The 23,279-nt window shown below is 37.9% G+C and overlaps 2 protein-coding genes across 2 annotated transcripts in view; one reads left to right on the forward strand and one right to left on the reverse strand.

Annotated features, from left to right (window-relative positions):
* Positions 1-21,369, forward strand: part of LOC145494320 (uncharacterized) — a 76,147-nt gene extending 54,778 nt beyond the window's left edge. Inside the window, exons 14-22 of the mRNA XM_081473762.1 lie at positions 881-934; positions 9,501-9,656; positions 13,203-13,253; positions 13,566-13,616; positions 16,309-16,524; positions 17,047-17,112; positions 17,404-17,493; positions 19,812-19,973; positions 21,121-21,369. Of these exons, the coding sequence (XP_081329888.1) occupies positions 881-934; positions 9,501-9,656; positions 13,203-13,253; positions 13,566-13,616; positions 16,309-16,524; positions 17,047-17,112; positions 17,404-17,493; positions 19,812-19,973; positions 21,121-21,206 (932 nt within the window). The 3' untranslated portion in view covers positions 21,207-21,369. The remainder of the gene's footprint in view (positions 1-880; positions 935-9,500; positions 9,657-13,202; positions 13,254-13,565; positions 13,617-16,308; positions 16,525-17,046; positions 17,113-17,403; positions 17,494-19,811; positions 19,974-21,120) is intronic.
* LOC145495748 (uncharacterized) lies at positions 7,820-9,097 on the reverse strand. Its single transcript, XM_081475341.1, has 2 exons — positions 9,091-9,097; positions 7,820-8,755 (listed from the first exon to the last, which is right to left on the reverse strand). Exons 1-2 carry the CDS (start codon positions 9,095-9,097, stop codon positions 8,241-8,243), a joined length of 522 nt encoding a protein of 173 aa, XP_081331467.1. The 3' UTR covers positions 7,820-8,240.
* Positions 21,370-23,279: the final 1,910 nt, after the last annotated feature.

Raw genomic sequence — 23,279 nt, forward strand, 5'->3', positions numbered from 1 at the left:
TTTCTTTGAATACATAAGATATACATACCGAAGAAAGAAGTCGCTTTGTAACTTTAAAAACAATACTAGTCATATAGTAAATGGTTTGAACCCAGGAGTATCATTAGTTCGTATAGTGTGATCGTCCGGGTGGGGGTGGTTCTAACAAAGAACTGTTGTTGGTGACTGACGTTTCGACAACCTGAGCGGAAGTCACCTTCAGAGTCAAGTGAATAGTGTTTGTCAGTCGATAATGTTATAAGTCTCGTCCGTTGAACGTGATTGGTCAGTATAACCATGATGGTATTGGCTGAAAGACTCGTGGAAAGTTTGTCATCAGTCATTGGTGGGTTTCGATCCATCTATTGTTAGTCAAATTGATCGGGCTTTGGTCCGTGTATTGTTAAGTCGGTCTGCTAGAAAGCCGTTTGTCGGTTTCGTTTCCGTCATGGATAAATCGTTTGTGAGGGGCCGGTAGTTGTTGACATCTGTTAAGAGGCGTTGGTTCTAGGTTACGAAGCCTGGCAGTCGGAGCATTTGATCTTGTAAACTGCTCCGACTGCCAGGCTTCCTACATTGGTGAGACTGGCAGAAACCTTAACACGAGACTGACTGAACAGAAACGAGCCACGAGAAATGGCGATGCCAACAATCACATTGCTGTACATCATCAACTGACAAACCACAACATTGACTGGGACTCTGCTCAGCGCTTAACCTACAGCACAAACTATTTTCAACTACTGACCCTGGAAAGCTGGTGCACTAACCTAGAACAAACGCATCTTAACTACGCTCAGGAATAAAAAATCTTAAGAGCAGATTGCTGATAAATTAATAGTAAGGGTCGAGATACATCTTGAACAGCAAAGACTAACTCAGATTTTTGTCGCGTCATTAGATATGAATCCGACCGTATTACAAGGAACTGGTTTTGATCCTGATTCATTGAGAGGTAAGAAAATAAATCAATAAAAAAGTATTGCTTTTTATTTTGCAGATTTGCAATTTTGGAACTCACTTAATTGTGCAAATCAACTATAATTTATTGTTATACAGGCAAGAGTGTTTTACGGGAAAATACGCCACTAGTAAAATTCATGCGAAACTATATGCAGCAATTGAATGGCGTATAGACTGTGAGCAGTCTCACTTTAAGTCGAAGATCGGCGGTGGAAGAACGCAAACCAGGAACAGGAGGGTCGATCAGAGACGAGCGTTGAAACCGCAAGCCGCGAGTAAGTAGCACAGGCTTCGGAAGACGAGCAACGCTTGCGCTGCTAGCCGCAGTTCGTTTGCGTTTTTCCTCGCCGATTTCGGGCAAAAGAGGGATTGCTCGCAATCTACTGAAGTGGGGTATTTTCCATATCGTCACTTGTGATAATATTGATCGCATTATTTAATTTCCCGCTTTTTCACGGTTGTTTGCGCCAACAGTCAGTTCAACTATTGCAGGTTTTCAGTGTCACGCAATTCAAAATAGATCAAAAAAAAAATTCAAAACCGGTCAATAGATAAAGTCCAGAATCTGAGAAATGAAAGAAGGTAAATATGCAGACTCTCGCCAAAATTCTGGTCGCAGCAATTTTTCTTATGCGAGATATGCGGAGAAATTTTTTACCCAAATTTATAGAGATTTGTACGGAGACGCGATGCTGGTACCCAACATGGCGGCCGGAAACCAACAGAAACATCTGTCACTGAGTTTTGCTACAAAAGCGTGAATTTATCCCTCGAGGAACTCTAAAACATTAAAATGACACTTTTTCTAAGACTTTTTTAACCATCATGACAGCTCTCCAGTCCGTCACGTAAATGCAGCGTCACGCAAAAGCTTAGAAATTCAAGCGTAGTGTATCACAAAACCAAGAACCCATTCGGAGCGAAAATTTGTATGAATATTAGTTTTCAGCCGCTCTTATACATCATTTAAGTAAAATCTCAGGAAGATCAATAGTTTTGTAGTTCGAATTTTAGTGACGTCATGTGAAAACCAGCTATAAAAAAAAGAACAAAACAAAACAAAAATTAGACGGTGGTTTAGGGATATGAATTTATTTTCTCGTGTTAAAACAGTATTTTACTCAAAAACCGAGCAACTGGAACATTTTCTTAGAGAAAAACATGCAAACATGTAGTACACTTTTTTTAACCCATATCTCAACAACATCGTACATGAACGTGACTAAACTCCAAACACAACACACAAATAACACTCATTAGTATAGAAGCAGCGGATGGTCCAGCCAAAACCTCCTCTTAATTTTTAACACAGGCTCAAAGATTTATACGTATTTCCTAGGCGAAAAAGTTAACTGGAAGAAGAGTTACGTAAAAAACCGCAGAACGTGCTCCGATTTTCTACAGAAAAATATTGTAAAATAGCAAGCATCAAATCTGTCATAAATAGAAGTTAAAAGTAAAACCGTTGACTCGTCAGTCAGGCGCTTCCTACGTTTTTAAGAACGCACAAAGTTAGGAAAGAAAACATCTCGTAAATGTTACTAAATCCTATAGAGGAAGACTCGAAGAAATCTTTACAAGGTATGATATGTAAATTAAAATAAGGTCAAATAACCTGTGAAATGGCGAACATATACCAAGACGTGAGAGGAAACAGAACTAAATGCCAACCACTTGCTAGAGAAATTACAGTACAGTATGTACTAAACGAAACATGAACCCTGACTAAAAATATAAAGAAAACTTTTTTTTTATTTAGGTTGTTTCAAACAATGTGTCAAATTGAAGACATAAAACTAGAAAGCTAAACAAGTGTTACAGCCATGACATCAACAAGAAAAGTTGACCGCAGTCTAAGGGCGTGATCCATTGAACCAAAAATTTAAGAGCTGTCTGAGGTTTAAAAGTTTCTTGGTGGCGAATGGATTGCAACGCGTACAGACGGTCTCGTTCTATTCCACTCACAGTTAAAATGGCGGATGTTGGATGTTAGAGTTAGATGACGATTTCGACTTTATCGACTCATGATATTGTGCGAACTGCTTCATGCGTAGAAATCTAACCCGTATGACAAGTCATTTTGAGCAGACTGTTCCTGGCAGATATTTGCCGGCTGAGGTCAAAGACCACTTTCGAATGACGAAAAGAACATTCACAATTTTCTCAGGAATAAACCGTTTTTAACAGTCAAAACATACACCTACCTGCGAAACAGCTGCCAACCTGTTGTAAGTGGACATGAATGTACGAGTAACACTGATAAATCCGCTGTTAATAATCCACAAAATCTGCACTGATCAGTGTTTTTTACTCCATGTTGAACATAGAAAGTGTACCGCCAGAATGGGTCGGTCAAATGAAATGCTCAATTTTCGATCGGACCGGGCCAACCGAGAAAAGTGGTCCACCTCGAAAGCTGGATCGGCTTTTTCGAAACTTTTCTTGTTGAACCGAATTGATCCATTCAGTTTTAGAGCGAGATTTCCAAAAATTTTGTTTGAATGGATCGTGCCCTAGATTTAAAAATCTAGGCCGGCATCTAGATCGCTCTACCTTTTACTCTCGCCGTAAGAAAACTGTAAACGTAATCTAAAAAATCATTTGGCTTGTTTCTACGAAAACTACTAAATGGAATTAAGCCCAAAGACAAACAGAAAAAAGGAGAATAAAAAGAGCAAGCAAACTTTGGTAAATTAAAATTCAAGTCAGGCAATGAAAAAAAACACCAGCTAAATACGAAATTTAGAGGTTTTTTCAAACCCAGACGTAAAAAGTGTTCAATACAAAACTTTTTTTTTTTTTTTTTTAATTTAATTTTTACCTACTTCTTTTTTTTTTTTTTTACAACACTAACTCTATTTACATTATATTGCACTAATTATTTACACTATTTAAATTACAATAACTAAACGACTTACATTACTAACAAATACAGTTACACGACTTACACAATTAAGAAATACAGTGACGACAAGGGGCAAAGAAAAAAAAAACTGAGAAGAAAAATAGCTAGTTATCATTACAGCTTGAGGTTGTAGTACAGAAACATAAAAAAACAGACCAAAGGCATGTGGTACATTAAAAGTAAAATGAGTTATGCATCTGACAGGAGATTAGAAATAGCTTAATGGGTAGGAGATAGATAACCCTACAGAAAATATAATCTAAAATATTAATTAAATCCTCATGTATCCTGTAAGAGGTTTCCATTTCTTCGTGTCTCCACTTTTTGTTTCTATTTCATACTGTAATTTTAGTGTGCATATGAAAAGCGTAAGATTTGGATGATCATTTTTTGTTTTAGTGAGCCATATGTGATATCGTGCTAAGAGAAAGCAGTAATTTATAAGAAGCGCAAATTGAGAGATATCTGGCCTCAGACCCAAAGCAGTAATATTTGTCAAAGCATAATCTCTAGGAAGTAAATTTTAGTTTTTCAGCCATTCAGTAAGTTTATTCCAAAAGTGAGATGTTTGACGGCATGACCAAAAAAGATGAATTATTGACTCAGAGGAGGTGTGACAAAAACTGCACTTTTCATCGCCCTGTAGACCTATTCTAAATAAAGACTTATTGGTTGGTACACGTCTATGTAAGAATTTAAACTGAAACTCTATCAGCTTAGTGCTCTTTGTGCATTTTTTAGCTAAAAGATAGGCAGCATTCCAATTTATGTTGTCATTTATTGGTAGGCCACAATCCTCTAGCCACTTCTTTTGACTTGACACTGGGGTTAAACTCTTGTTACTAATCAGTTTTTTATATATTATTGTAGTTGCTTTTTTGACCTGCAAAATTCTTGTTGTAAGTGGCTCATATTCGTGGTCGGTGTTCTGTAAATCTTGAAAATTAGAATCAGTCCGAAGAGACTTCACAGCCGATATTAATCCGTAGAAGCTGAGAGGGCGAGGGTCTATTTCATACTTACAGCGGAAATCATTTAACGAGAGAAAGTTGTTGTCCGGTCCTAAAAGATGTTTCACCCGAGTTATTCCCTTGGTGAACCAATTTTTTAAAAAAACTGTTTTGTTGGCTATCTTTATTAGGGAGTTATGCCAAAGTTGTTGATCCAGAAAGTGATCTTTCGATGTTATTTCAGGTTCAAAGTTAACTTCCGCCCAGATTCCTAATAGTTCTTTTAAAAAGGCATCCGAAGTTGTTATTGTCGATAAGGTGTCTCTAACGTTGAGGTTGTAGGAAAAAAAGTTTTGACAGCCATATTTTTTTAGAGTTATGTCAAAAAAGATTTTCCATTTTCCCTTATTGTTGTTATCTAAATATTTTTTAATCCATGTGGTTTTGAGAGATTTATTGAAGGAACTAATATCAATCATTTTTAGGCCACCACCACCGAAATCATTGATCATTACCTTCCGTTTTATCTTGTCGCCTTTACCATTCCATAGAAAAGTGTAGAGTAAATCATTTATTTCTTTTAAAACCCTGTAGTTTGAGCGAAGAGGCGAGAGTAGATAAACCAATTGGGAGACCACTAGTGATTTGATAACAGTGATTTTCCCTAACAATGTGAGTCGGCGGTATTTCCAGCATCTCAGGATTTCTTTCACTTTTTCAAGTTTCTCATTGTAGTTTAAAGAGGCAGATAGTTCGGGATCTGTTGAAATCCATAGACCTAGGGATTTTACTTTGTCTTTTGGCCATTTAAGCTCTTTTCCTGATAACAGAATTTTATCACTTCCAATACTTGCGCCAATCCATAGAGCTTCCGTTTTCTTATCATTGAGTCTGAGGCCAGAGACTTTGCTGAAATCGTCAAGCATTGCAAGGGATGAAAGGAGAGATTCACGTGACCCGTCTAATATAAGTGTTGTGTCATCGGCATACTGACTTAACTTAATTTCCACATTATTTACAGAGATTCCCTTTATATTAGTATTTTTCCTAATTGCCGTGGCCAGCACCTCTGCCGATAGGATAAATAAATAAGGTGAGAGCGGGCAGCCTTGCCTAACACCTCTTTGAATTTCAAAAAAATTACTTGCCCATCCATTATTCAGAATACAGCTTTCAGTATGACTATACAGGGTTTTCACCCAGTTAATTAGCGAAGCACCAAAACCGTAGGATCTTAATGTTCCATGTATGAAGGACCATTCGAGAGAATCAAATGCCTTTTCAAAGTCAATAAAAAGTAACAGGCCCGGGATATTCTTTTCTGTGGCATATTGGATAATAGAGTCAATGAGTCTGATATTTTCGCCTATAAATCTGCCCTTCAAAAATCCTGTTTGATCGTGATTGATAAGGTTTGGAAGTACTAATTTAATTCGGTTTGCAATAGATTTTGCTGCGATTTTGTAATCAGTGTTCAAAAGGGTAATAGGCCTCCAATTTTTGATGAAGTATAGTTCCGCATCTTTTTTTGGAATTAGTTTTATAACCCCTCGTCTTTGTGTTACTGAGAGGCAGCCAGAGTCAAAAGCATAGTTGAGGGCCGAGATTAAAAAAGAAGAAATGTCTTTCCAAAAAACTTTGTAGAATTCGGCGGGAAGTCCATCCGTGCCTGGCGTTTTGTCAGACTCCATCTTCTTCAGGGCTTCGAAACATTCCTTTTGAGTTAAGGGGCCTTCACATAAAGTTTGTTCTTCATTGGTCAAAGAAGTGGAGTTCACTTCAGAGAGGAATGTTGACTGGATGCTGTCGAAGCTTTTTGACGTATAAAGATTTTTATAAAAAGCCGTACATTCAGATAAGATATCTTTGTCTGTGGTGACAAAGTCGGTGTCATTAATTTTTAATTGACTAATTGTTCCTTGTTTACAGTGCCTTTTTTCGAGGTTTAGAAAATATCCGGAGTTCTTTTCGCCCTCGTTGTACCATTGCGACTTTGACCTAATGATAGCGCCTTTGGTTCGATACTCAAAAATGTTTTCTAGCTCTTTCTTTAAGGTAAAAATTCTTTCAGCAACAATATGATATGAGGGGTTACTATTGCTTGCATTGTCTAAATGTTTTTCTAACAAGGCGATTTCGCGTTCCAACATTTCTTCGCGTTTCCTTGTTGTCGCGTTTTTGTATGCAGCATAAGATATTGATTTTTCTCGCACCTTTAATTTAATCATCTCCCAAAGCAGAGCTGGGTTCACTGAGGTGTCGTCTTTGTATTGTTTCACAGTGCTTTCAATTGTTGTTTTAATTTCTTGGACATATCTCATTTCGGATAAAAGGGACGTGTTCAACTTCCAAAAACCTTTGCCTCTGGGGTTCGAGTGTAAAGCTAGATTCAGAGTAATCATCGAATGATCCGTTTTGAAACCAGGAAAAATATCTGCATGGGTCACATCACATAAAGATGATTCACTTACTAGAAAAAAATCGAGTCGGCAATGTATGACTGGTTGGTTTTGGCGCCAAGTATATCTCCTGGCTTCTGGGTTGAAAAGTCTCCAAATATCAGTCAAACCAAGATTTTCAGAGAAATCTCGAATCACTTTTAAGGCATTTTTGTGTGTTCTGGCAAGGCCACCCCTCTTGTCTTTTTCGACGTCAAGAACTAAGTTAAAGTCCCCACCAATTATGATTTCACCACCTTTAAAGTTTGATAAATGATCGAAAAAAACCTGAAAGAAATTTGGATCGTCTTCATTCGGAGCGTAGATGTTAGCCACAGTCAGACGCTTGCTATCAGCAACGATATCACATATTAAAAAGCGTCCATTCGGATCCGAGAAAACCTTGTGGATCTGGCAATTGAAATTATTATTGAAAAGAATACCAACCCCTGCTTTGTTGCTGCTGCAGCAGCTGAAGAGCGCTTTGTACCCCCATTCACAAGACCATATATCGGTAGTTTCTCGAGAACAATGGACCTCTTGCAGCATATATATAGATTGCTTTTTCGCTCTCAACCAGTTAAACACCTCTTTTCTTTTGGCATTGTTTCCCAATCCCCTGACATTGAGGGAAATTATTTTCAGATCTGTTGTATTGTGAGTAATGAAGGAGGCTGAGTTGACTGTTTTGCATTTTCACAATAAAAGATATCTAAATGACCACATGCCTTTAAACTATTGTTAATTAGATAGATTTTTATGCCCTGGAGACAGTAAAACGAAAACACACACAAAATGAATAAAATTACTAAAGGACTTATGGTGGAGAAATTAGGCAACTTGATTGCTTGCTACAGCAAAAAAAAGAGAAAAAGCCTGCAACTCTATTAGCCCGTTTAAGTTGCCGACCGCCTCTAATTGGTGAAAAGCATATTGGCAATAACGAAACTGCGAGAAGTTTGAACAATTTACCGGTCAATCTGAACAAAGTTTATTTAGTGTTAATTAAATAGTAAATTTTTGCCCGATCGGCCACAATTTACCTCTGATATACAATTTATCCGGTTGAGATTGGCTGAAGGAGGCAGCAACTCCATTTTTCCTGGCATCCTTAAAAGCTCCCATCTGTACTTTGCGACGGGTAATGATTTCCTGGGGAAGGTCTCGGAACATTTGAAAGTTAGTGCCTTTAAGCCGGTGACCCAGTAAAAAGATCTGTTGACAGTCTTTATATCTAAGGAAACGGGCCAGAATAGGACGCGGATTTCCATCCTTGCTTTTTCCGATGCGATGTACTCGCTGAATTTCTACATTCCTTGCATCCCTATAACCAAGATCACGTTCCAGAAAAGTTCGGAGAACTTCTTCGGTGTCTTCACTAGTGCGGCCGCCTATTTCTGTCGATTCTTCTATGTTCGTAAATTTGATATTCTCCCGGCGAGAGTAGGCTTCTAAGTAAAGATTTTTAGTGTGGATCTCGTCTAACAAATCCCCATTTTTCTGGCATTTTGTCGTGAGCTCTGTTAATTGAGTTTCATCAATACAAAACTTAGCGAATTTAACGCCCCTACGAAATTTTGTTAGTCAATAAAAGAGGCTAGAGAAATTGAAAACATTCCTCTCAGTAAGTTCAAAGTTGTCATCCATATCCGGAAGCAAAATGACAGTGATTACAAACTGGCTACCTGAGCGGCTTTCAGCGAAGTGAAATCGTCTGGTTTAACTATGTAATGAACATCTTTTCAACTGAGCTTGGCAGGTCTGTATGGGAGAATCTTGACCTCGGTCATGCGTACAGAACGAACGCAGTGAGGTCTGTACGGCACGACCTTGGTCAATATTTTTCCATGCAGACCTCCCATTCGGTAATAAGAACGAAATAATAAACAGCGCAAGAACGGTATCAGTGGCTGCTACCAAGGCGTTAACTCAGTGCCACGCTTTCATTTAGTTATTTGTCCTTTTTAAAAGAACTTCATTAGGATGAATTACATGCAAGGTAGGTGAAACTTTTGACAGTATCTGGCCTCATCGGTCGTAGGTGCTCATGTCTACAGATCTTTTGTTATTTTTTGCAATTTCTGTCGATCGTGAGTTCCTGACAAAGACTTCGATAAATGAAAAAGGAACTTGCGATTTCTACAAACAGATCGGCTGATTTCCAAAGGCAAGAAAAGAAAACTGTGATTGCACTCTCCTAAGCTCAAAAAATATTGTTTAAAAATGACACTATTAACACCCCATTACGCGTTTTGATTCTCACAGCAAACACACATTTGATCAAAGGAAATATCCAGGGAAAGAAAAATGACAAAAGAAGTGCGTTAAGTTGCTACACTGAAGGGATTGAAGTGAAGTGCAAAGATGACAACTTTAACTTCAAGCTTTACTTCAGGAGGTCACAGATTCATCAGCTACTAGGTGAGTTCAGAAGGCATATTTGTTTTCCGTTGTAGCTTAGTGAGTTAAAATATCTAACTTCAGAATGTAAAAAGTGAAAATGTCCATTTTGATTGTCATAAGTTTCTTTCTTTCTTAGTCCTGAGCACTTGTTCATACAGCATTTGATGATTTTAGTTATTTCCATCACCTACCTACCTACGTAATTAAGAATCAATGTTGTAAGAAGAAATTAGATGTTCATCACTTCTTTTTGGGATCTTATGCATTTCATGCATGCAGACCCCTAAGTCAGAGGCAGATCTTGAACGCCACTTCAAGGACGAGATGACACGTGACAGACCTCTGGGTGTATGAATAGTCTGGCAGGTAGACTGGGTACTGGGAATTGCGTGACATTGTTTTCGAGTTGTTTCGTCAGCCATTGCTTCCGGCGTACCGTTTTTGTTGTGTAATGGCACCCGTTTTAATTTACCTGTTTTGTGAAAATTTAGAAGAGCTTTCCCTCGCAAATTAGTTGTTATTATTCAAGGTAAGTTATTCAAAATCGCTCTGTCGCGCTGTTTATGATTTCATTTCGAAAATTAACCGCACTACCTGATGTCTGTCTTGGTTTTTCTATCAGTGTCATTTCATTTAGGTGATGGAGTGAGTTTCCCTGGCGATACGGGAGTTGTTTGCTCACGCAAGCTAACATATCTAGACTCGGCTACTGTTTAGTGCGGATTGCACTGAAACTAATCCGCTTTCGCAAGCCCTTATTCATTGGCTTCAAATCTGGTGCGTGTTGCACACACAAGCCAGTTTACGGGGTTGTCAAAATAAGCCGGCGACCGGCGCATTCTCGAAACCTGCGCCGCCTACTTCGAATGTTAGTAGGTTAGTCCTGAGCATGATATTGGAGAAATTAAATGGAAATAAAATTTTTCAGTTGTTAATTTGTTTGAACCCAAAATGGATCGGAGAAAATAAAGTATTTGCTGAAAAAGTGCGTGACACGAATCGAAACCGATTTACTTTAATAGCCGTAAAATGTTCTACACCTCAGCGCATCATTTTCTGAAGCGAACAAAACACAGAATAAAGTAACTTAAAGTAGTCTGGTAAAAGGTGACTTTTCGTTCTGTTCAAATGGCACTGCAATAAATAGGACTGTAGTGTTTTTTTGGTTTTTTTTTTGGTTTTTTTTTTGTTTTCAGTTAAGTGCTACCGTAATGAGAGAAGTAGATTTATTTACAGAATATTAACATTTAAGGCCGTCGGCAGGAAACTAGCTGATATCCGCCATAAAACTGCAGAATTACTTCAGTCTACACTATCTCTTACTTTAATGGAAATAAATATAAACCTTTGTATTTTTTGAAGCGATATAGTAATTTTCTCAATTTATAAACACACAAAAATGATACAATAGTATCATGCAAATCATAGGGGTAACACAGAATATTTAATTTAGAAGTGAATGGTTATCAGATAACGCGTACGTGTCAAATACGTTCGCTATTAAAAAAGCCTAAAATTCCGAACATGAGGTTGAAATATGAAAGAAACTTGAAATAACCTTTTTTTCAAATTAAATTTTGTGTGAGATAAAACCAAGAAAGCGCCAAAATATCGAATATTTCAACGCCGTGGATTTCTGTGTGCATAATTGCCAAATTTATCGTACATAGTACACTTTATCAAATAAGTCCAAGAAGAAAGAGAGGAAAAAGTTTTTTTATTGCCTCCTTATGCACAAAATGCAAATATAATACAGTAGAGATAGAATACACACATGCATACTTTATTGCAACTCCCTACAAGGGTTTTTCAGTTACAAGAATACATAACTATCATACTAAAATAACTAACCAAATAACTAAGGCAATGGATATGTATTAAAAATTTAGTGAGATTAAATACAATTGATTGGATTTACTTTTTGCAAATTCATAGATTAATCAGAAAAAAGTAGTTAAACAATTTTTTTCCTAAAAACTTTGACATAGTCTGAAGATTTAACATCGTCTCTTAGATTATTCCAGAACCTAGCACCACGGTAGGTCAAGGACCACAGTGTCCGGTGGTTCGAAGGCACCTTGAAATGTTCAGGTGACCGCGTTGTTTAGTATTTCTGGTGTGAATTTGTGAACGCAGAGTAAATTTCTTGATTTAGCAGTCAGGAAAGAGTTTATTAACACATTTAAACATCATTACGGCATTGTTCAAGTTAAGTTTGTCATTAACAGGCAGCCACTTTAGGGATACAATGTGCAGATTAACGGTGCGAGTGTGATTTACATTGTATCAAATAAAAGAAAGTGAAGAAGAAATAGAAAACATCAAAACAAAATAATGGTAAGTCAGACGAAACTGAAATGAAATATTTCTACTTATTATTGAAATCTTCTACTTGTTTGCTTTTAGAGCGATTTGCTTGAGTGATTCAATCCTTCCTAACCTTTTTGCCGTGTCACTTATATGAACACTGGATCGGAGAATAACAATAATTAAGAGTGGGAAAATCATCAACAAATGTACACGTTTGCTGAAAGTAGCCCCACATTGCATCTCAAGAAATTACTTTTCAAACATCTTCCCAGTGGGAGGGGCGATCCCCTCCCCCAGTGGGAGGGGGTGACCCCCTCCTATACTCTCCCTGAACGATGCGCAGTACGCGTCTTCCCCAGCCGCTTCGCGGTATGTTTTTCACGCAAACCTTAGCCGCCTACTCTTTGGATGGAGCCCGCTACTCAAAACACAACTGGCAACCCCGCGGTCCTCAGTTGTTAATGTTGTTATGTATTTAAACAGGCTTAGTCATTACAGCATTAAAACCTCTTGACACAACATGCACAAGTTCATCATGTGTAAACAGTGCCGAGTTCAGAGAGTTAAAACTCACAATGCACAAAATAGGGATAAATTGAGAGATTGTTGTTGTGTTATGTCCCATTAGGACTAAGAGCTAAAAAAAATAATTATTATTAGAGGATAACGTAAGTAAGCAGTATTCTGCCATACATTTCCCACTTAAAAATTGTAATGACTTGCCTGCCTTATCACTTGTAGCAATTCAACTGCCAGATACTGACATAAGAAAACAGCATTCCAACCGATAGGAATAAAACTAAGCATAACACCCCATGAAAGCACTGCGGACCCATTTTTACTTAGGTGGCGAGACGTTGAAACCAATCTCATGCCTTTCCATGAGAACTGCAGCGCCCTAATGTAATAGTGTACCGGGTGCCAAATCGAGAGCTTTCATGGAAAGCAAACCAGGCACCTAATGATGAATTCTTCGACTTGATATTTTACTCTCGCAGTGCCCATTCCCTACTAAGAACCCCTAGGGGTATAAAAGGACGACCGGAAATTATTCAGGCAATTTGGTAAAACGCCTATCGAAGAGAGGTATCCTAAGATAGACAACATTCTCATTTGGAGCTACCTATAAGCAATTATGCTTTACTCTTTATTATGCCAATATACTTTATTATTTTACTCCGCCCAGGTGAAATTGCTATCTAAGCACCATCAATGTCTATGATTTTTACCTACTATTTCACTCATTTTCCAAAGGTAATTTTCAAGATGCACGTGAGGATCTAAACCATTGTAAAGAAATCGCCGGTAAATCAATTGAAAGGTCTTTCTGAATTTTTTTCATATATATATAACTCCTTGCTAGTTTCTCAATTTTTGTTTTTTTTATTTTTATACATAGAATAAACATACCAAAGAAGCGAGTCGCTTCTAACTTTAAAAGCATTTCTAGTCATTTCCAAGACACATTTGTTTTTTGGAAGAGTGAAAGCAATTCGGCCACCATAGTGATCACCAGGAATGAAAAATCACATGAAGGGATTGTAGATAAAGTAAAATTAAGTGTGACGATGCATCCTGACCAGCAAAGACTAATACAGATTTTTGTTGCGTCATTAGCTATGAATCCAAGCGATTTTCCTGTTTTTGACCTTGACGCTGCATTTAGAGGTGAGAAAATATACCAATATAATGTAGTGCATGAAATTTGCAATTTTGGAGCTAAGGTAATTGTGGAATCTGTTAGTATTTATTTTTAACTCCCAGTACCGTCGGAATTTCCAGAATTTTCGAGCTAACAAATTTATTTGAAATTCAGCTTCTTAAGTCAAAAAAGACGATGTGATTTTCTAGAGAAAAACAAGTAAACACACATTAAACTTGATATAACCTATATCTCAACATTATTGTACATGAATGTGACTAACCTACAAACACAACACGTAAGTAGCAGTCATTAGCTAGCAGAATTGGTGAATTACCAACAGGGCGCTTTGCAACTTCTAGGTTACCGTATGCCTTTGGTGCACCTTTAGAGGCGTCTCGCGTCCAAGCGATGTAGCGCGTCTGGTTTAAACTGTAGATACCTAAACCCCTATATCAAATTAAAGCTTATAACACTGCTCCAGTACTGATTTTGAAATAAAATGAATTATCGAATTTCTCACAACCTTTAAATCTGAGGGTCTGAATCATCTTTTGGGTCCCTTTTGAACGCTAGAAGTCAAAGGGAATTTGTTCGTTTGCCCTCAAATTTGGACAGTAGCTAGTTTGATATATAAACAACAAAAATATGTATGCGAATTATTTATTTCTAAATAATTTTTCGCCGAGAGCGATTTTTCTATGATCACAGCCATATTTTTTTAATCCTATTTCGAAAATGTTCTGTAACTTTTCACTGAAATTGAATATGGCAAATCGCAAACACTTTTAGCGCTTCGGGTCCCGAAACTGAGGGACAAATTTATTAAGCGAAAAACAAAATTTGCTTCGACTTGTAGCTTTCAAAAGACGATTCAGACGCTTGCATTTAGAGGTTGTGAAAAATTCGACAATTTATTTTATTTCACAATTCTTGGTCTAGTTTGATAGCCAGATCTATAAGCTTTAATTTGATATAGGGGTTTAGATATCTACAGTTAAAACAGAACGCGCTACGTCACTTGGACGTGAGACACCTCTTAAGGCATACGGTAACCTTAAAAAAGCTGCTCGAAAAAGTAAAAGCTCAAAAGTTGAATCTAATTTTGAAAAAGTATTGTAAAATGACAAACTCCAAGTCTACCAAAATTAAAAGTCAATATGTAGTAACACGCTCAAAGCTGGGAATGGAAAATAATCGTAAATGGTACTTTACTCTATTCCGGAAGAATCGGAAAATAAAAGGTGCAAAAGATATGACTTGTAAATTGAAATGAGGTCACATAACAGGTGAAAGGGCGAAAATATACCAAAGATGTTGGAGTAAACCAAACTAAATACCAACCAGTTGCTGGAGTAATAACGAAACGGCTTTAAACTGAACATGAGAACTGACTAAAATATATGAAGAAACTTTAATTACTGAAGTTGTTCCGTTTCAAAATAAAGACATATAAGAGTGAGAAATGTGAACGAGTGTAACGAATAGACTTTTCCTAGCGCACCACATCAACAAGTAAAAATACAGGAAAGCGTTCTTTCTATTTAATTTAAAACAACATGCAAAAATTCAGGAACTTTTGAGGAAAAAAATTCACACATATTTTTCAATTAGAATGGTTTTCGACTGACCCATTCCATTGTAAACAAGCCGTAACAAACAGATTTTTTTCCCAGCGCCATAAGATCAACAACAAAAATAAATAAATAAATAAACAACACAACAGCAGGATCAGTGCGGCTGCTGCCAAGACGTTAACCCAATGCCACGCTATTATTTACTTTTTTCCTTTTATTAACTTTCATGGCATGAACTGCATGTTATGTAGGTGAAACTTTTGACGTTAGTCTCCAAGTCTTTTGTTCTTTGTGCTCGTTCTGTAGAATTTCAGTTCCTGGCAAGGACTCAGAATAATAAAAAGAGACCTTGTGATTTCTACAAACAGATCAGCTCCTTTGAGAAGAGAAAAGAAAATGGGACTGTACTCTCTATAGTTTTGGCCCCTTATTTCTCGATATAGACGTCTGTTTCTTGACTATAGTATTAAAGCATTCTGGTCGTTTTACGATTGTCAAAAATAATCCAAACTTGGTTTGATTTTGCTTTGCGATACTTTTTGAAATGTTACGATGCAAGCTAATGCAAATCAGATGTGAACCAAAGCCAATCATGACCTGGTCACGTGCGTTTTGTCGCGCCATGCACTCTCATTGGTTTATTGTGTTATTAACGTTTATCGTGCGTGACCACTTTATTTTGGGTTTACGACGGTCAAATGTTAAAAAATTCCACTACTTCATTTTCATTTTTTATTGCCACTCGTACCGCTTACAATACTTCTTATAAAATATGATTACTTACGCCACTTACAATACTAATACTACTCACAACACTCATAATGACATGCAAAGTTCAAATACGTAACAACAATGCAGTTTTCTCGACTAGCTGAGCATTCTTGGCACTAGTTACGTAATAGCTCTGCAGTAAATACCGAGACTACTTGTTCACTCCATTCGTGCTCGGTTTTCCACCCGGTTTTCCAGCGGAGCGCTGATCAGGGAACGGCCCACCCTCCCACCTTCATCGTGTGGGTCGTACGTCGTACCGCTAGACTCGACCTCCCCGGCCTAAGCCAAGCTGTTCATCTTGGGTAAGTCCGCTGGTCAATCATTATTCCCATATCTTATTTCAACTGAGTATGAATGAGAGTGTTGTGAAATGGAATACTACCAATACTAGTCACTCACTACCCAATTCGTGTTTCGTTTCTCACAGCTGTGGAGCAATGGTTCAAAGGAGGAGCCGAGTCCAAGCAAAATGACTTTAGAAATGCGTTAAGTTTCTACATTAAAGGAATAGACATGAACTGTAAAGATGACGGACTGAACGTCAATTTTTACAGCCAAAGGGCAGACCTGCACTGTTTTCCGGGTGAGTTTACAAGGCTACATATCTTTTCCAGTTTAGTTAAATTTACCAACTTCTAGATAAAAATTTCCCATTTTGTAAATTGTTGTATACACACTTCGTTTTAGTTTGGAGAATTTGTTGATATATCATTCGATGAGTTTCTTTATTCTCCTCATCTGCCTGCTTGACTGAACATCAGTTCTGTAAGAAGAAAACAGGTATTAATCACCTTTCACTAATTTATATATATCTGATGTAATTCACAAAATCTTAATTTTGTAGCACTTTTAAATACAATTACATCCTCGATTTCTTCAGCTTTGACTGAACAAAACCGAACAGAAAAGTATCAGTGAAACTCAGCAACTAGAAACTTTAAACACCTTGCGGTTCTGTGCTGCTGCATACAAATAAGTCTTGTTGTTATTGTTGTTGTTGTTGTTGTCGTTGAGTAGCGAGATTTTTTACTTTTAAGTTGAGTTTTGAGTAGTAAGATGTTAACAGTAAGACGTTTTAACTGCCGTTATTACCTAATTTCCACAGGTAATTCACGTGAAGAACACAAGGGTAAAAGTGGCGCAGAAGAATTGGGACAAGATTTCTTCATAGGTAAATCAAACTTCTGTCTGAGTTTTTACCTCTTATGTAGACTATAAACCTCCTGCATGTTTCCTATTTTTTAGTTTTTTGTTTCTGCATTTCAAAGAAACTTCATTAGTAAAACAGTTGAATCGGCAGCGGGTTGCTCGTCATTTTCAAGTTACACTCGTCACTTTGAGGACTGAAACTAATAAATTTATTTAGCTAGATTGCCATCAGGGTTTTCTAAAACCATGAATTAAAAAATCCTAAAATTATCAGGACAGAAAAGACTGATATAGATTTGTTTTGCACCATTAGAACCATTTGACCAGAATGAACAACAATTGATGCAAGACATGAGTCTGAGCGCTTCACAACAACTTGATTTTGACGAAGACGCTTTAAGAGGTGAGAAAAGTTTCCAATAAGGAGAAATGTATGTTCTTTTAATTTCTTCCTGAGGATTTTCCATTTTGAAACTGGGACAGTTTTTTTTAACGGCATTTTCAGGCTACAGGGGAAAAGGCTTACTATAAAACCAAAGGACTTAGATCGAGTTTCACAATATAAATATGTACACGAAACACATGAAAATGAAAAAAACAAAACTGACTGCTAATCAATACGTCAACATCTCTTTAGTATTACGGCATGACACGGAACATAAATATTAAAATTAGCTAAAAGTAAATCTATAAATAAACGTTTATTTTTCATAGGTGAAATTGTTGACAGTATGCCACCTCACCGATCGTTTTTCAGTCTCAAAATTTTTCATTCTCTTAGCCATTTTTGTATTCGACAAAATCGAAGAAAACATGAAAAGGCAGAAGCCTCGTGATTTCTAAAGGAAAGATCTTTTCTAACCAAGTTACAAAAGCAAACGAGTGAAGAAAGTCATCTAGAATTGCTCTGGTTTTGCTTTAATATGCTTTTTGTTTGTGTTAAAAAAAAAAAAAAGACTCGCCCAGCACCCCTCAGATGATTTGGTCGCCTGTGTTTTCTCAAGCTTGCTTCTGGTTCTCTCATTGGTTCATTGTTTTGGTTACGATCACTGTGATTACTTTAGTTTTGTCTTAGGCTATCCCCTATTTCTTTCTCCGTTTGGTGTAGTCCGAGTCACTGAAATTTTTGCGTTTTCTTATGACACAAAATTCCCTTGTGATGGACGTAAAGATGTAGTCAAACACTTTTAGAAATGCAGATTAATCAACATACTATTTTTAACCTTGAGTTCAGGGATAACGAGATGTGTTATGCAACAGTTCACACCCACGTTGATTTCCAACTTCATCTTGTTGTTTCCAGTCTCCGCGGCAATGATACTAAAGGAAGAGGGTTCACTCCTAGTTCCAGACTCTTCCTGGTAATTTTTTTGGGAGGAGGGAGCCTTTTTGTCACTCCGACTGACCGATCATAGACTGTTCACAGCCCTCTATTTCTTCGTATTTTCATTCGATCATTGAACGTGCGGATAGAATTGCAAGAGAACTGGAACCCAGCGGAAAACAGGAGACTTGACAGAATAGGGGGTGGGGACCGAGAAAAATAGAGGGACTGTAGACATCTCTGGAAAAAAGTGTATTCACCATGACATCTTTGGAAGGAAAGGGAATTTACCGTTTCTTCAGAAACGGAAATTCCCATTGGTTGAAAGGCGACGAAAGTGTCATTACCTTGACAACGACCACCCATAACTGATTTGTTTATAGAATTCTGTTAGAAACATTTCCATATGTTTCTTCGCTCAAAGATGAACAGAAAGAGGTTGTTGTTCATCTTCTTCGATCGAAGGACGTTGTCACAATTTTGCCGACCGGCTTTGGGAAAATTCTGATTCATCAACCTTTACCCAGCGACAAAAGAAATGCAAATGCTGTTGTTCTCGTTGTTTTGCCACTGACTCAAAAGGATCATGAAAGAACAAATAGAAGAGATGGAAGAGATTGGGATTCCTTCCATCGTTTTTTCAACAAAGGACGACATGCTTCCGCCGATTAGAGAAGCGAAATACAAGCTTGTTTTCGGTGTAGCGGAAGACTTTTGGATGCAAAATTCCATAACATGTTGAAGAACAAAGATTCTCCGATACACAATAGTGTTATGCTTAGTGACTTAAACCTTCGCATTTGGGCTCAACAAATAAATTTTCCGTTGATACATGAGAAGTTGTACCAAAACTCCTCAAGCGAATAGCAAAGGAGCAAGTGCATATCCTACAAGAATCGAAAAGACCGCTTGATTTCGGCTTTCTACCTCCTATTTGCAGGTTTATTTTGGAGTAACGGTCGTCTAAGACGACATCCTCAACACCCAAACGCACGTGTTGTCGCGTGCAAACTGGACTTGTAATTAATTAACCGAGCAATTTACCGCTCAAATTTAATTGGTCCGATTTGTTTATTAAGAGGCGGAGCTGTTAGCGACAGGGCGATAACAAGGGGAGGAGCCTAATAAAACCACAGTTTTCCAAAGCTGCAGTCTCTCTATTCTTCGTATGGCTCGCTTCGTTCGCCTCCCCACCCCTACCCCCGCGCGCTTCGCGCTTGCTTCGCTCGCTTTTTCTTTCGCGTGCGTTGAAAAGTAGGGAAGCTGTGAACAGTCTAACCGATCGCGACTTAAAATCAGACTGATTGTCTTCAACAAAACAAAAAAAGTGGACGCAGTCGGTAGTCGTCCGAAAATCACTAATTCTCATCATTCAATTTGTATTTTGTTTCTCATAGAAACAGCACAAGAGAATGAAGAGAAAGGAGATGCTGAGTACAAAAAAAATGAATTTAGTAATGCCGCCGTTTTCTACACCAAAGGAATTGAAGTGAACTGCAAAGATGTCGCACTGAACGCTGTTCTTTACAAGAAAAGGGCAGCCTCTCACTTCTTTCTGGGTGAGTTCAGGACACTATTTGATTTCCAGTTTAGTAACAATTAAGTGGAGGCGTGGTGGCCTCAATTGGTTAGTGCGCTCTTGATCGAGCGGTCCGGGTTCGAGCTCTGGCCAGGGACACTGCGCTGTGTTCTTGGGCAAGACACTTTACTCTCAAGGTGCCTCTCTCGTCTCTCTCTACCCAGGTGTGTAAATGGGTACTAGCAACTTTGATGCTAGGGGCAACCCTTCTATGGACTGGTATCCCATCCAGGGGGGAGTAGAAATATTCCTAGTCGCTTCATGCTACAGAAACCGGTATAACGTCCTGCCTGATGGGCCACTTGGCTTGTATGCAGACTTTACCTACCTTAATTACAATAAACTTGACCATGTTCTCTGGTCTTCTAAAAATAAATTTTCCATTGTTTTAAATTATCCTAACACTGAAACCCAATTTTTAGCTTTGAGAATCTGGTATTACATCATCTGTGATAATTACGTTTATTCTCCTCACCTTTCTGGGTGACTGCGTATTAATACTGTAAGAGGAAAACAGGTCTTCATCACTTTTGCTAATTCAAGTGGCAAGGTACCAATACCAATCTTACTCTTTCCTGAGCCTCAGTGACCTAACAGAAAATATAATGGATGACAGTCAATAAAATGTCAGACTAATTGGATAACAGATCAAAAGATTGAATAACAGTCAAGTCAGTGTCCTCGTGTTGTATTCTTGGAATACAATCTTCTGATCTTGGACAACTGAAAATTTAAGACCATCCATCCGCTCATTCCAATTACAATGATGGAAAACTGGCTCGTTTTGGTTTTAGCGCGAATTCATTATTGATTTGGGGAAGGGGAGTTACATTCCTCTTTTCCTCCTTAGATTCCTTAAGGGTATAGAAGGGTAACCGGGAATTGCTCCCACTTACCGCTGTCTAATTTGGAAAAATATTGAAGGGGAGAAGTTAACGATGGACAAGCTTACTGTTTGCCGCCAACAAGAGATTATATATTATAATCTTTTGCTGCGAACTATGATTTATGAAACTTCGCGCTTTTTTTATTATCGTAAGCAGTTTTACTCTGCCCAGATGAAATAGGCTCTGTGTGCGCTCTACGTACCTGTGATTTTTACCGAGTTTTTTACTCTTTTTGAACAGGTAATTCTCCTGAAGTACACAGAGATCTAAACATTGCAACAGAAATCTTGCTGGCTAATGTCACAGGTGAATCAACGTTCTGTTGAGTTTTATTTTTTATCCATGTACGACGTATGTCCTTGCTTGTTTCTCTAGCTAACTTTCGTGTTTTGGCTCGATATACTAAATTTACGCCAAAGAATTTGCCAAATAATGCACCATGTGTCTTTGCGACTTGAAAAATAATCCTCATCATTTTTTAAGATATAGTTGTCGCCTTGAAGATTGAATAGTTTTATTTACGTGAATAATCTTACTAAAACAGTTATTACAAATAAACTGAACTTAACCTGTTGAACAGAAAAGATTAACACAGACTTTTGCGGCATGATTAGTACTGAATCCGAGCGCTTTGTAAGAAATGACTTTGACAGTGACACAATGGGAGAGGATTAATTTAAATATTGCAACAAAGTACGGCATGAAATTTTATTGGCAGATTTGCAATTTTGGAGCTAGTTTAAGGTTTCCGTATACCTTTCTGAGAGCACCTTAAGAGGTGTCTTACGTCCAAGCGATGTAGCGCGTTCGGTTTAAACTGTAGATACCTAAGCCCCTATATCAAATTAAAGCTCATAGAGTTGGCTGGCTATCACACAATACCAAGAATTTTGAAATAAAATGAATTGTCGAATTTTTCACGACCTTAAAATATGACCTTTAAATGTCTTTTGGGTCCCTTTTGAAGGCTGCAAGTTAAAGGGAATTTGTTTGTTCCCTCTCAAATTTGGACAGTAGCTAGTTTGACGTAAACAACAAAAACGTACCTGTGAATTTTTTCCTAGATATTTTTCTCCGGGCGCGATTTTTCTACGTTACCTTCTGTAACGCGAGACATCTCTTATGGTATACGGTAACCTTAATTGTGGGAAGTATTTTTTCCTGAATGATCGGAGTTTTTCTGTCTAGCAAATCTATTTATCGCTCATTTTTTTTTAACGGGAAAATGCTCTTGTAAAAACTTACCTGTTCCAAGCTCTCGGTCAGTAGGGACGATCGGGAAAGCAGGCGGGCGACGAGCGGGGTCTTTAGGGAGTTTGAGCAAATCACTTCGGCTGGTGCTACTACGGCTGCCGTGACTGAAAAGGTCTGGGGAGAGAACGTCTCGGTGGTCTGCCAAATTTTTAAGTTGAGTGAGTAAAGCGAAATACAAAGATGCAAGAAACATCGGCTAAGGAGTTTAAAATCTCTTTTATTTAGTTTCTCATAGCCAAATGGCTTCGCTCAAAGGACGACGGCCGTTATTCGGCTGGACGAACAGATTATTTCTGAGCTAAAGCGAATGCCACACACTTTGTTCCATAACGGTTTGATGGATGAAATATTCATTTCTGAGACAAATATCTCAAAGAATATCGAGTGAAGAACACAAATATATCAATATTCAAAGAAACAAAATAGCATCGTATAGTTATCCAGATATAAAACATCTTCATTAAACCCTCAAACCAAACTTAACCGAAGAAAAGCAACCTCGTACTCAACACGAATATTTCAAAAATGGTCCTGTAACCAGGTGGTTGATTCATGATTGAAAAACGTTACTCTGGTTTAAAAAAAAAAGACCAAGACCAAAAGACCCAGTCCCGAAAGATCAGACTCGTGGCGCAATTTATTCAATTCCTTGTCAAGGTTGTGACAAAAGCTACATCGGGGAAACGAAACGAAAATTTACCACCCGGCTCAAAGAACATCAAAAAGCGGTTCTAAACAAACATTCGCACAAGTCAGCTTTAGCGGAACATTGTTTACACTCTGGCCACACCATCTCCTGGGAATCTTCAAAGATTTTACGTACAAGCACAAATTGGCGCAACAGACGTATTTTAGAAGCATGGGAAATTAACACTTGTAGGAATCCGCTGAACCGTGGTGATGGCATGGACTTGCCGCACGAATTTTTAAATTTATCCCTAAGGGACAGAACATAATTAGCTCCGATTTGCCGATTTGCATAGTATAAGATCGTGCCTTTTTAACAAATTCCTTGTCACTTTCCCCCGATGAAGGCTGAAGTTTTAGCCGAAACGTTGGGACTTTTACAAGAAATTTTTACCAACATTTTCACATTTTTTAAACCAGAGTAACGTTTTTCAATCATGGACGAATATTTCACTTGA

The sequence above is a fragment of the Orbicella franksi genome, chromosome 8, assembly GCF_964199315.1.
Source record: "Orbicella franksi chromosome 8, jaOrbFran1.1, whole genome shotgun sequence".
NCBI classification, from domain to species: domain Eukaryota; kingdom Metazoa; phylum Cnidaria; class Anthozoa; order Scleractinia; family Merulinidae; genus Orbicella; species Orbicella franksi.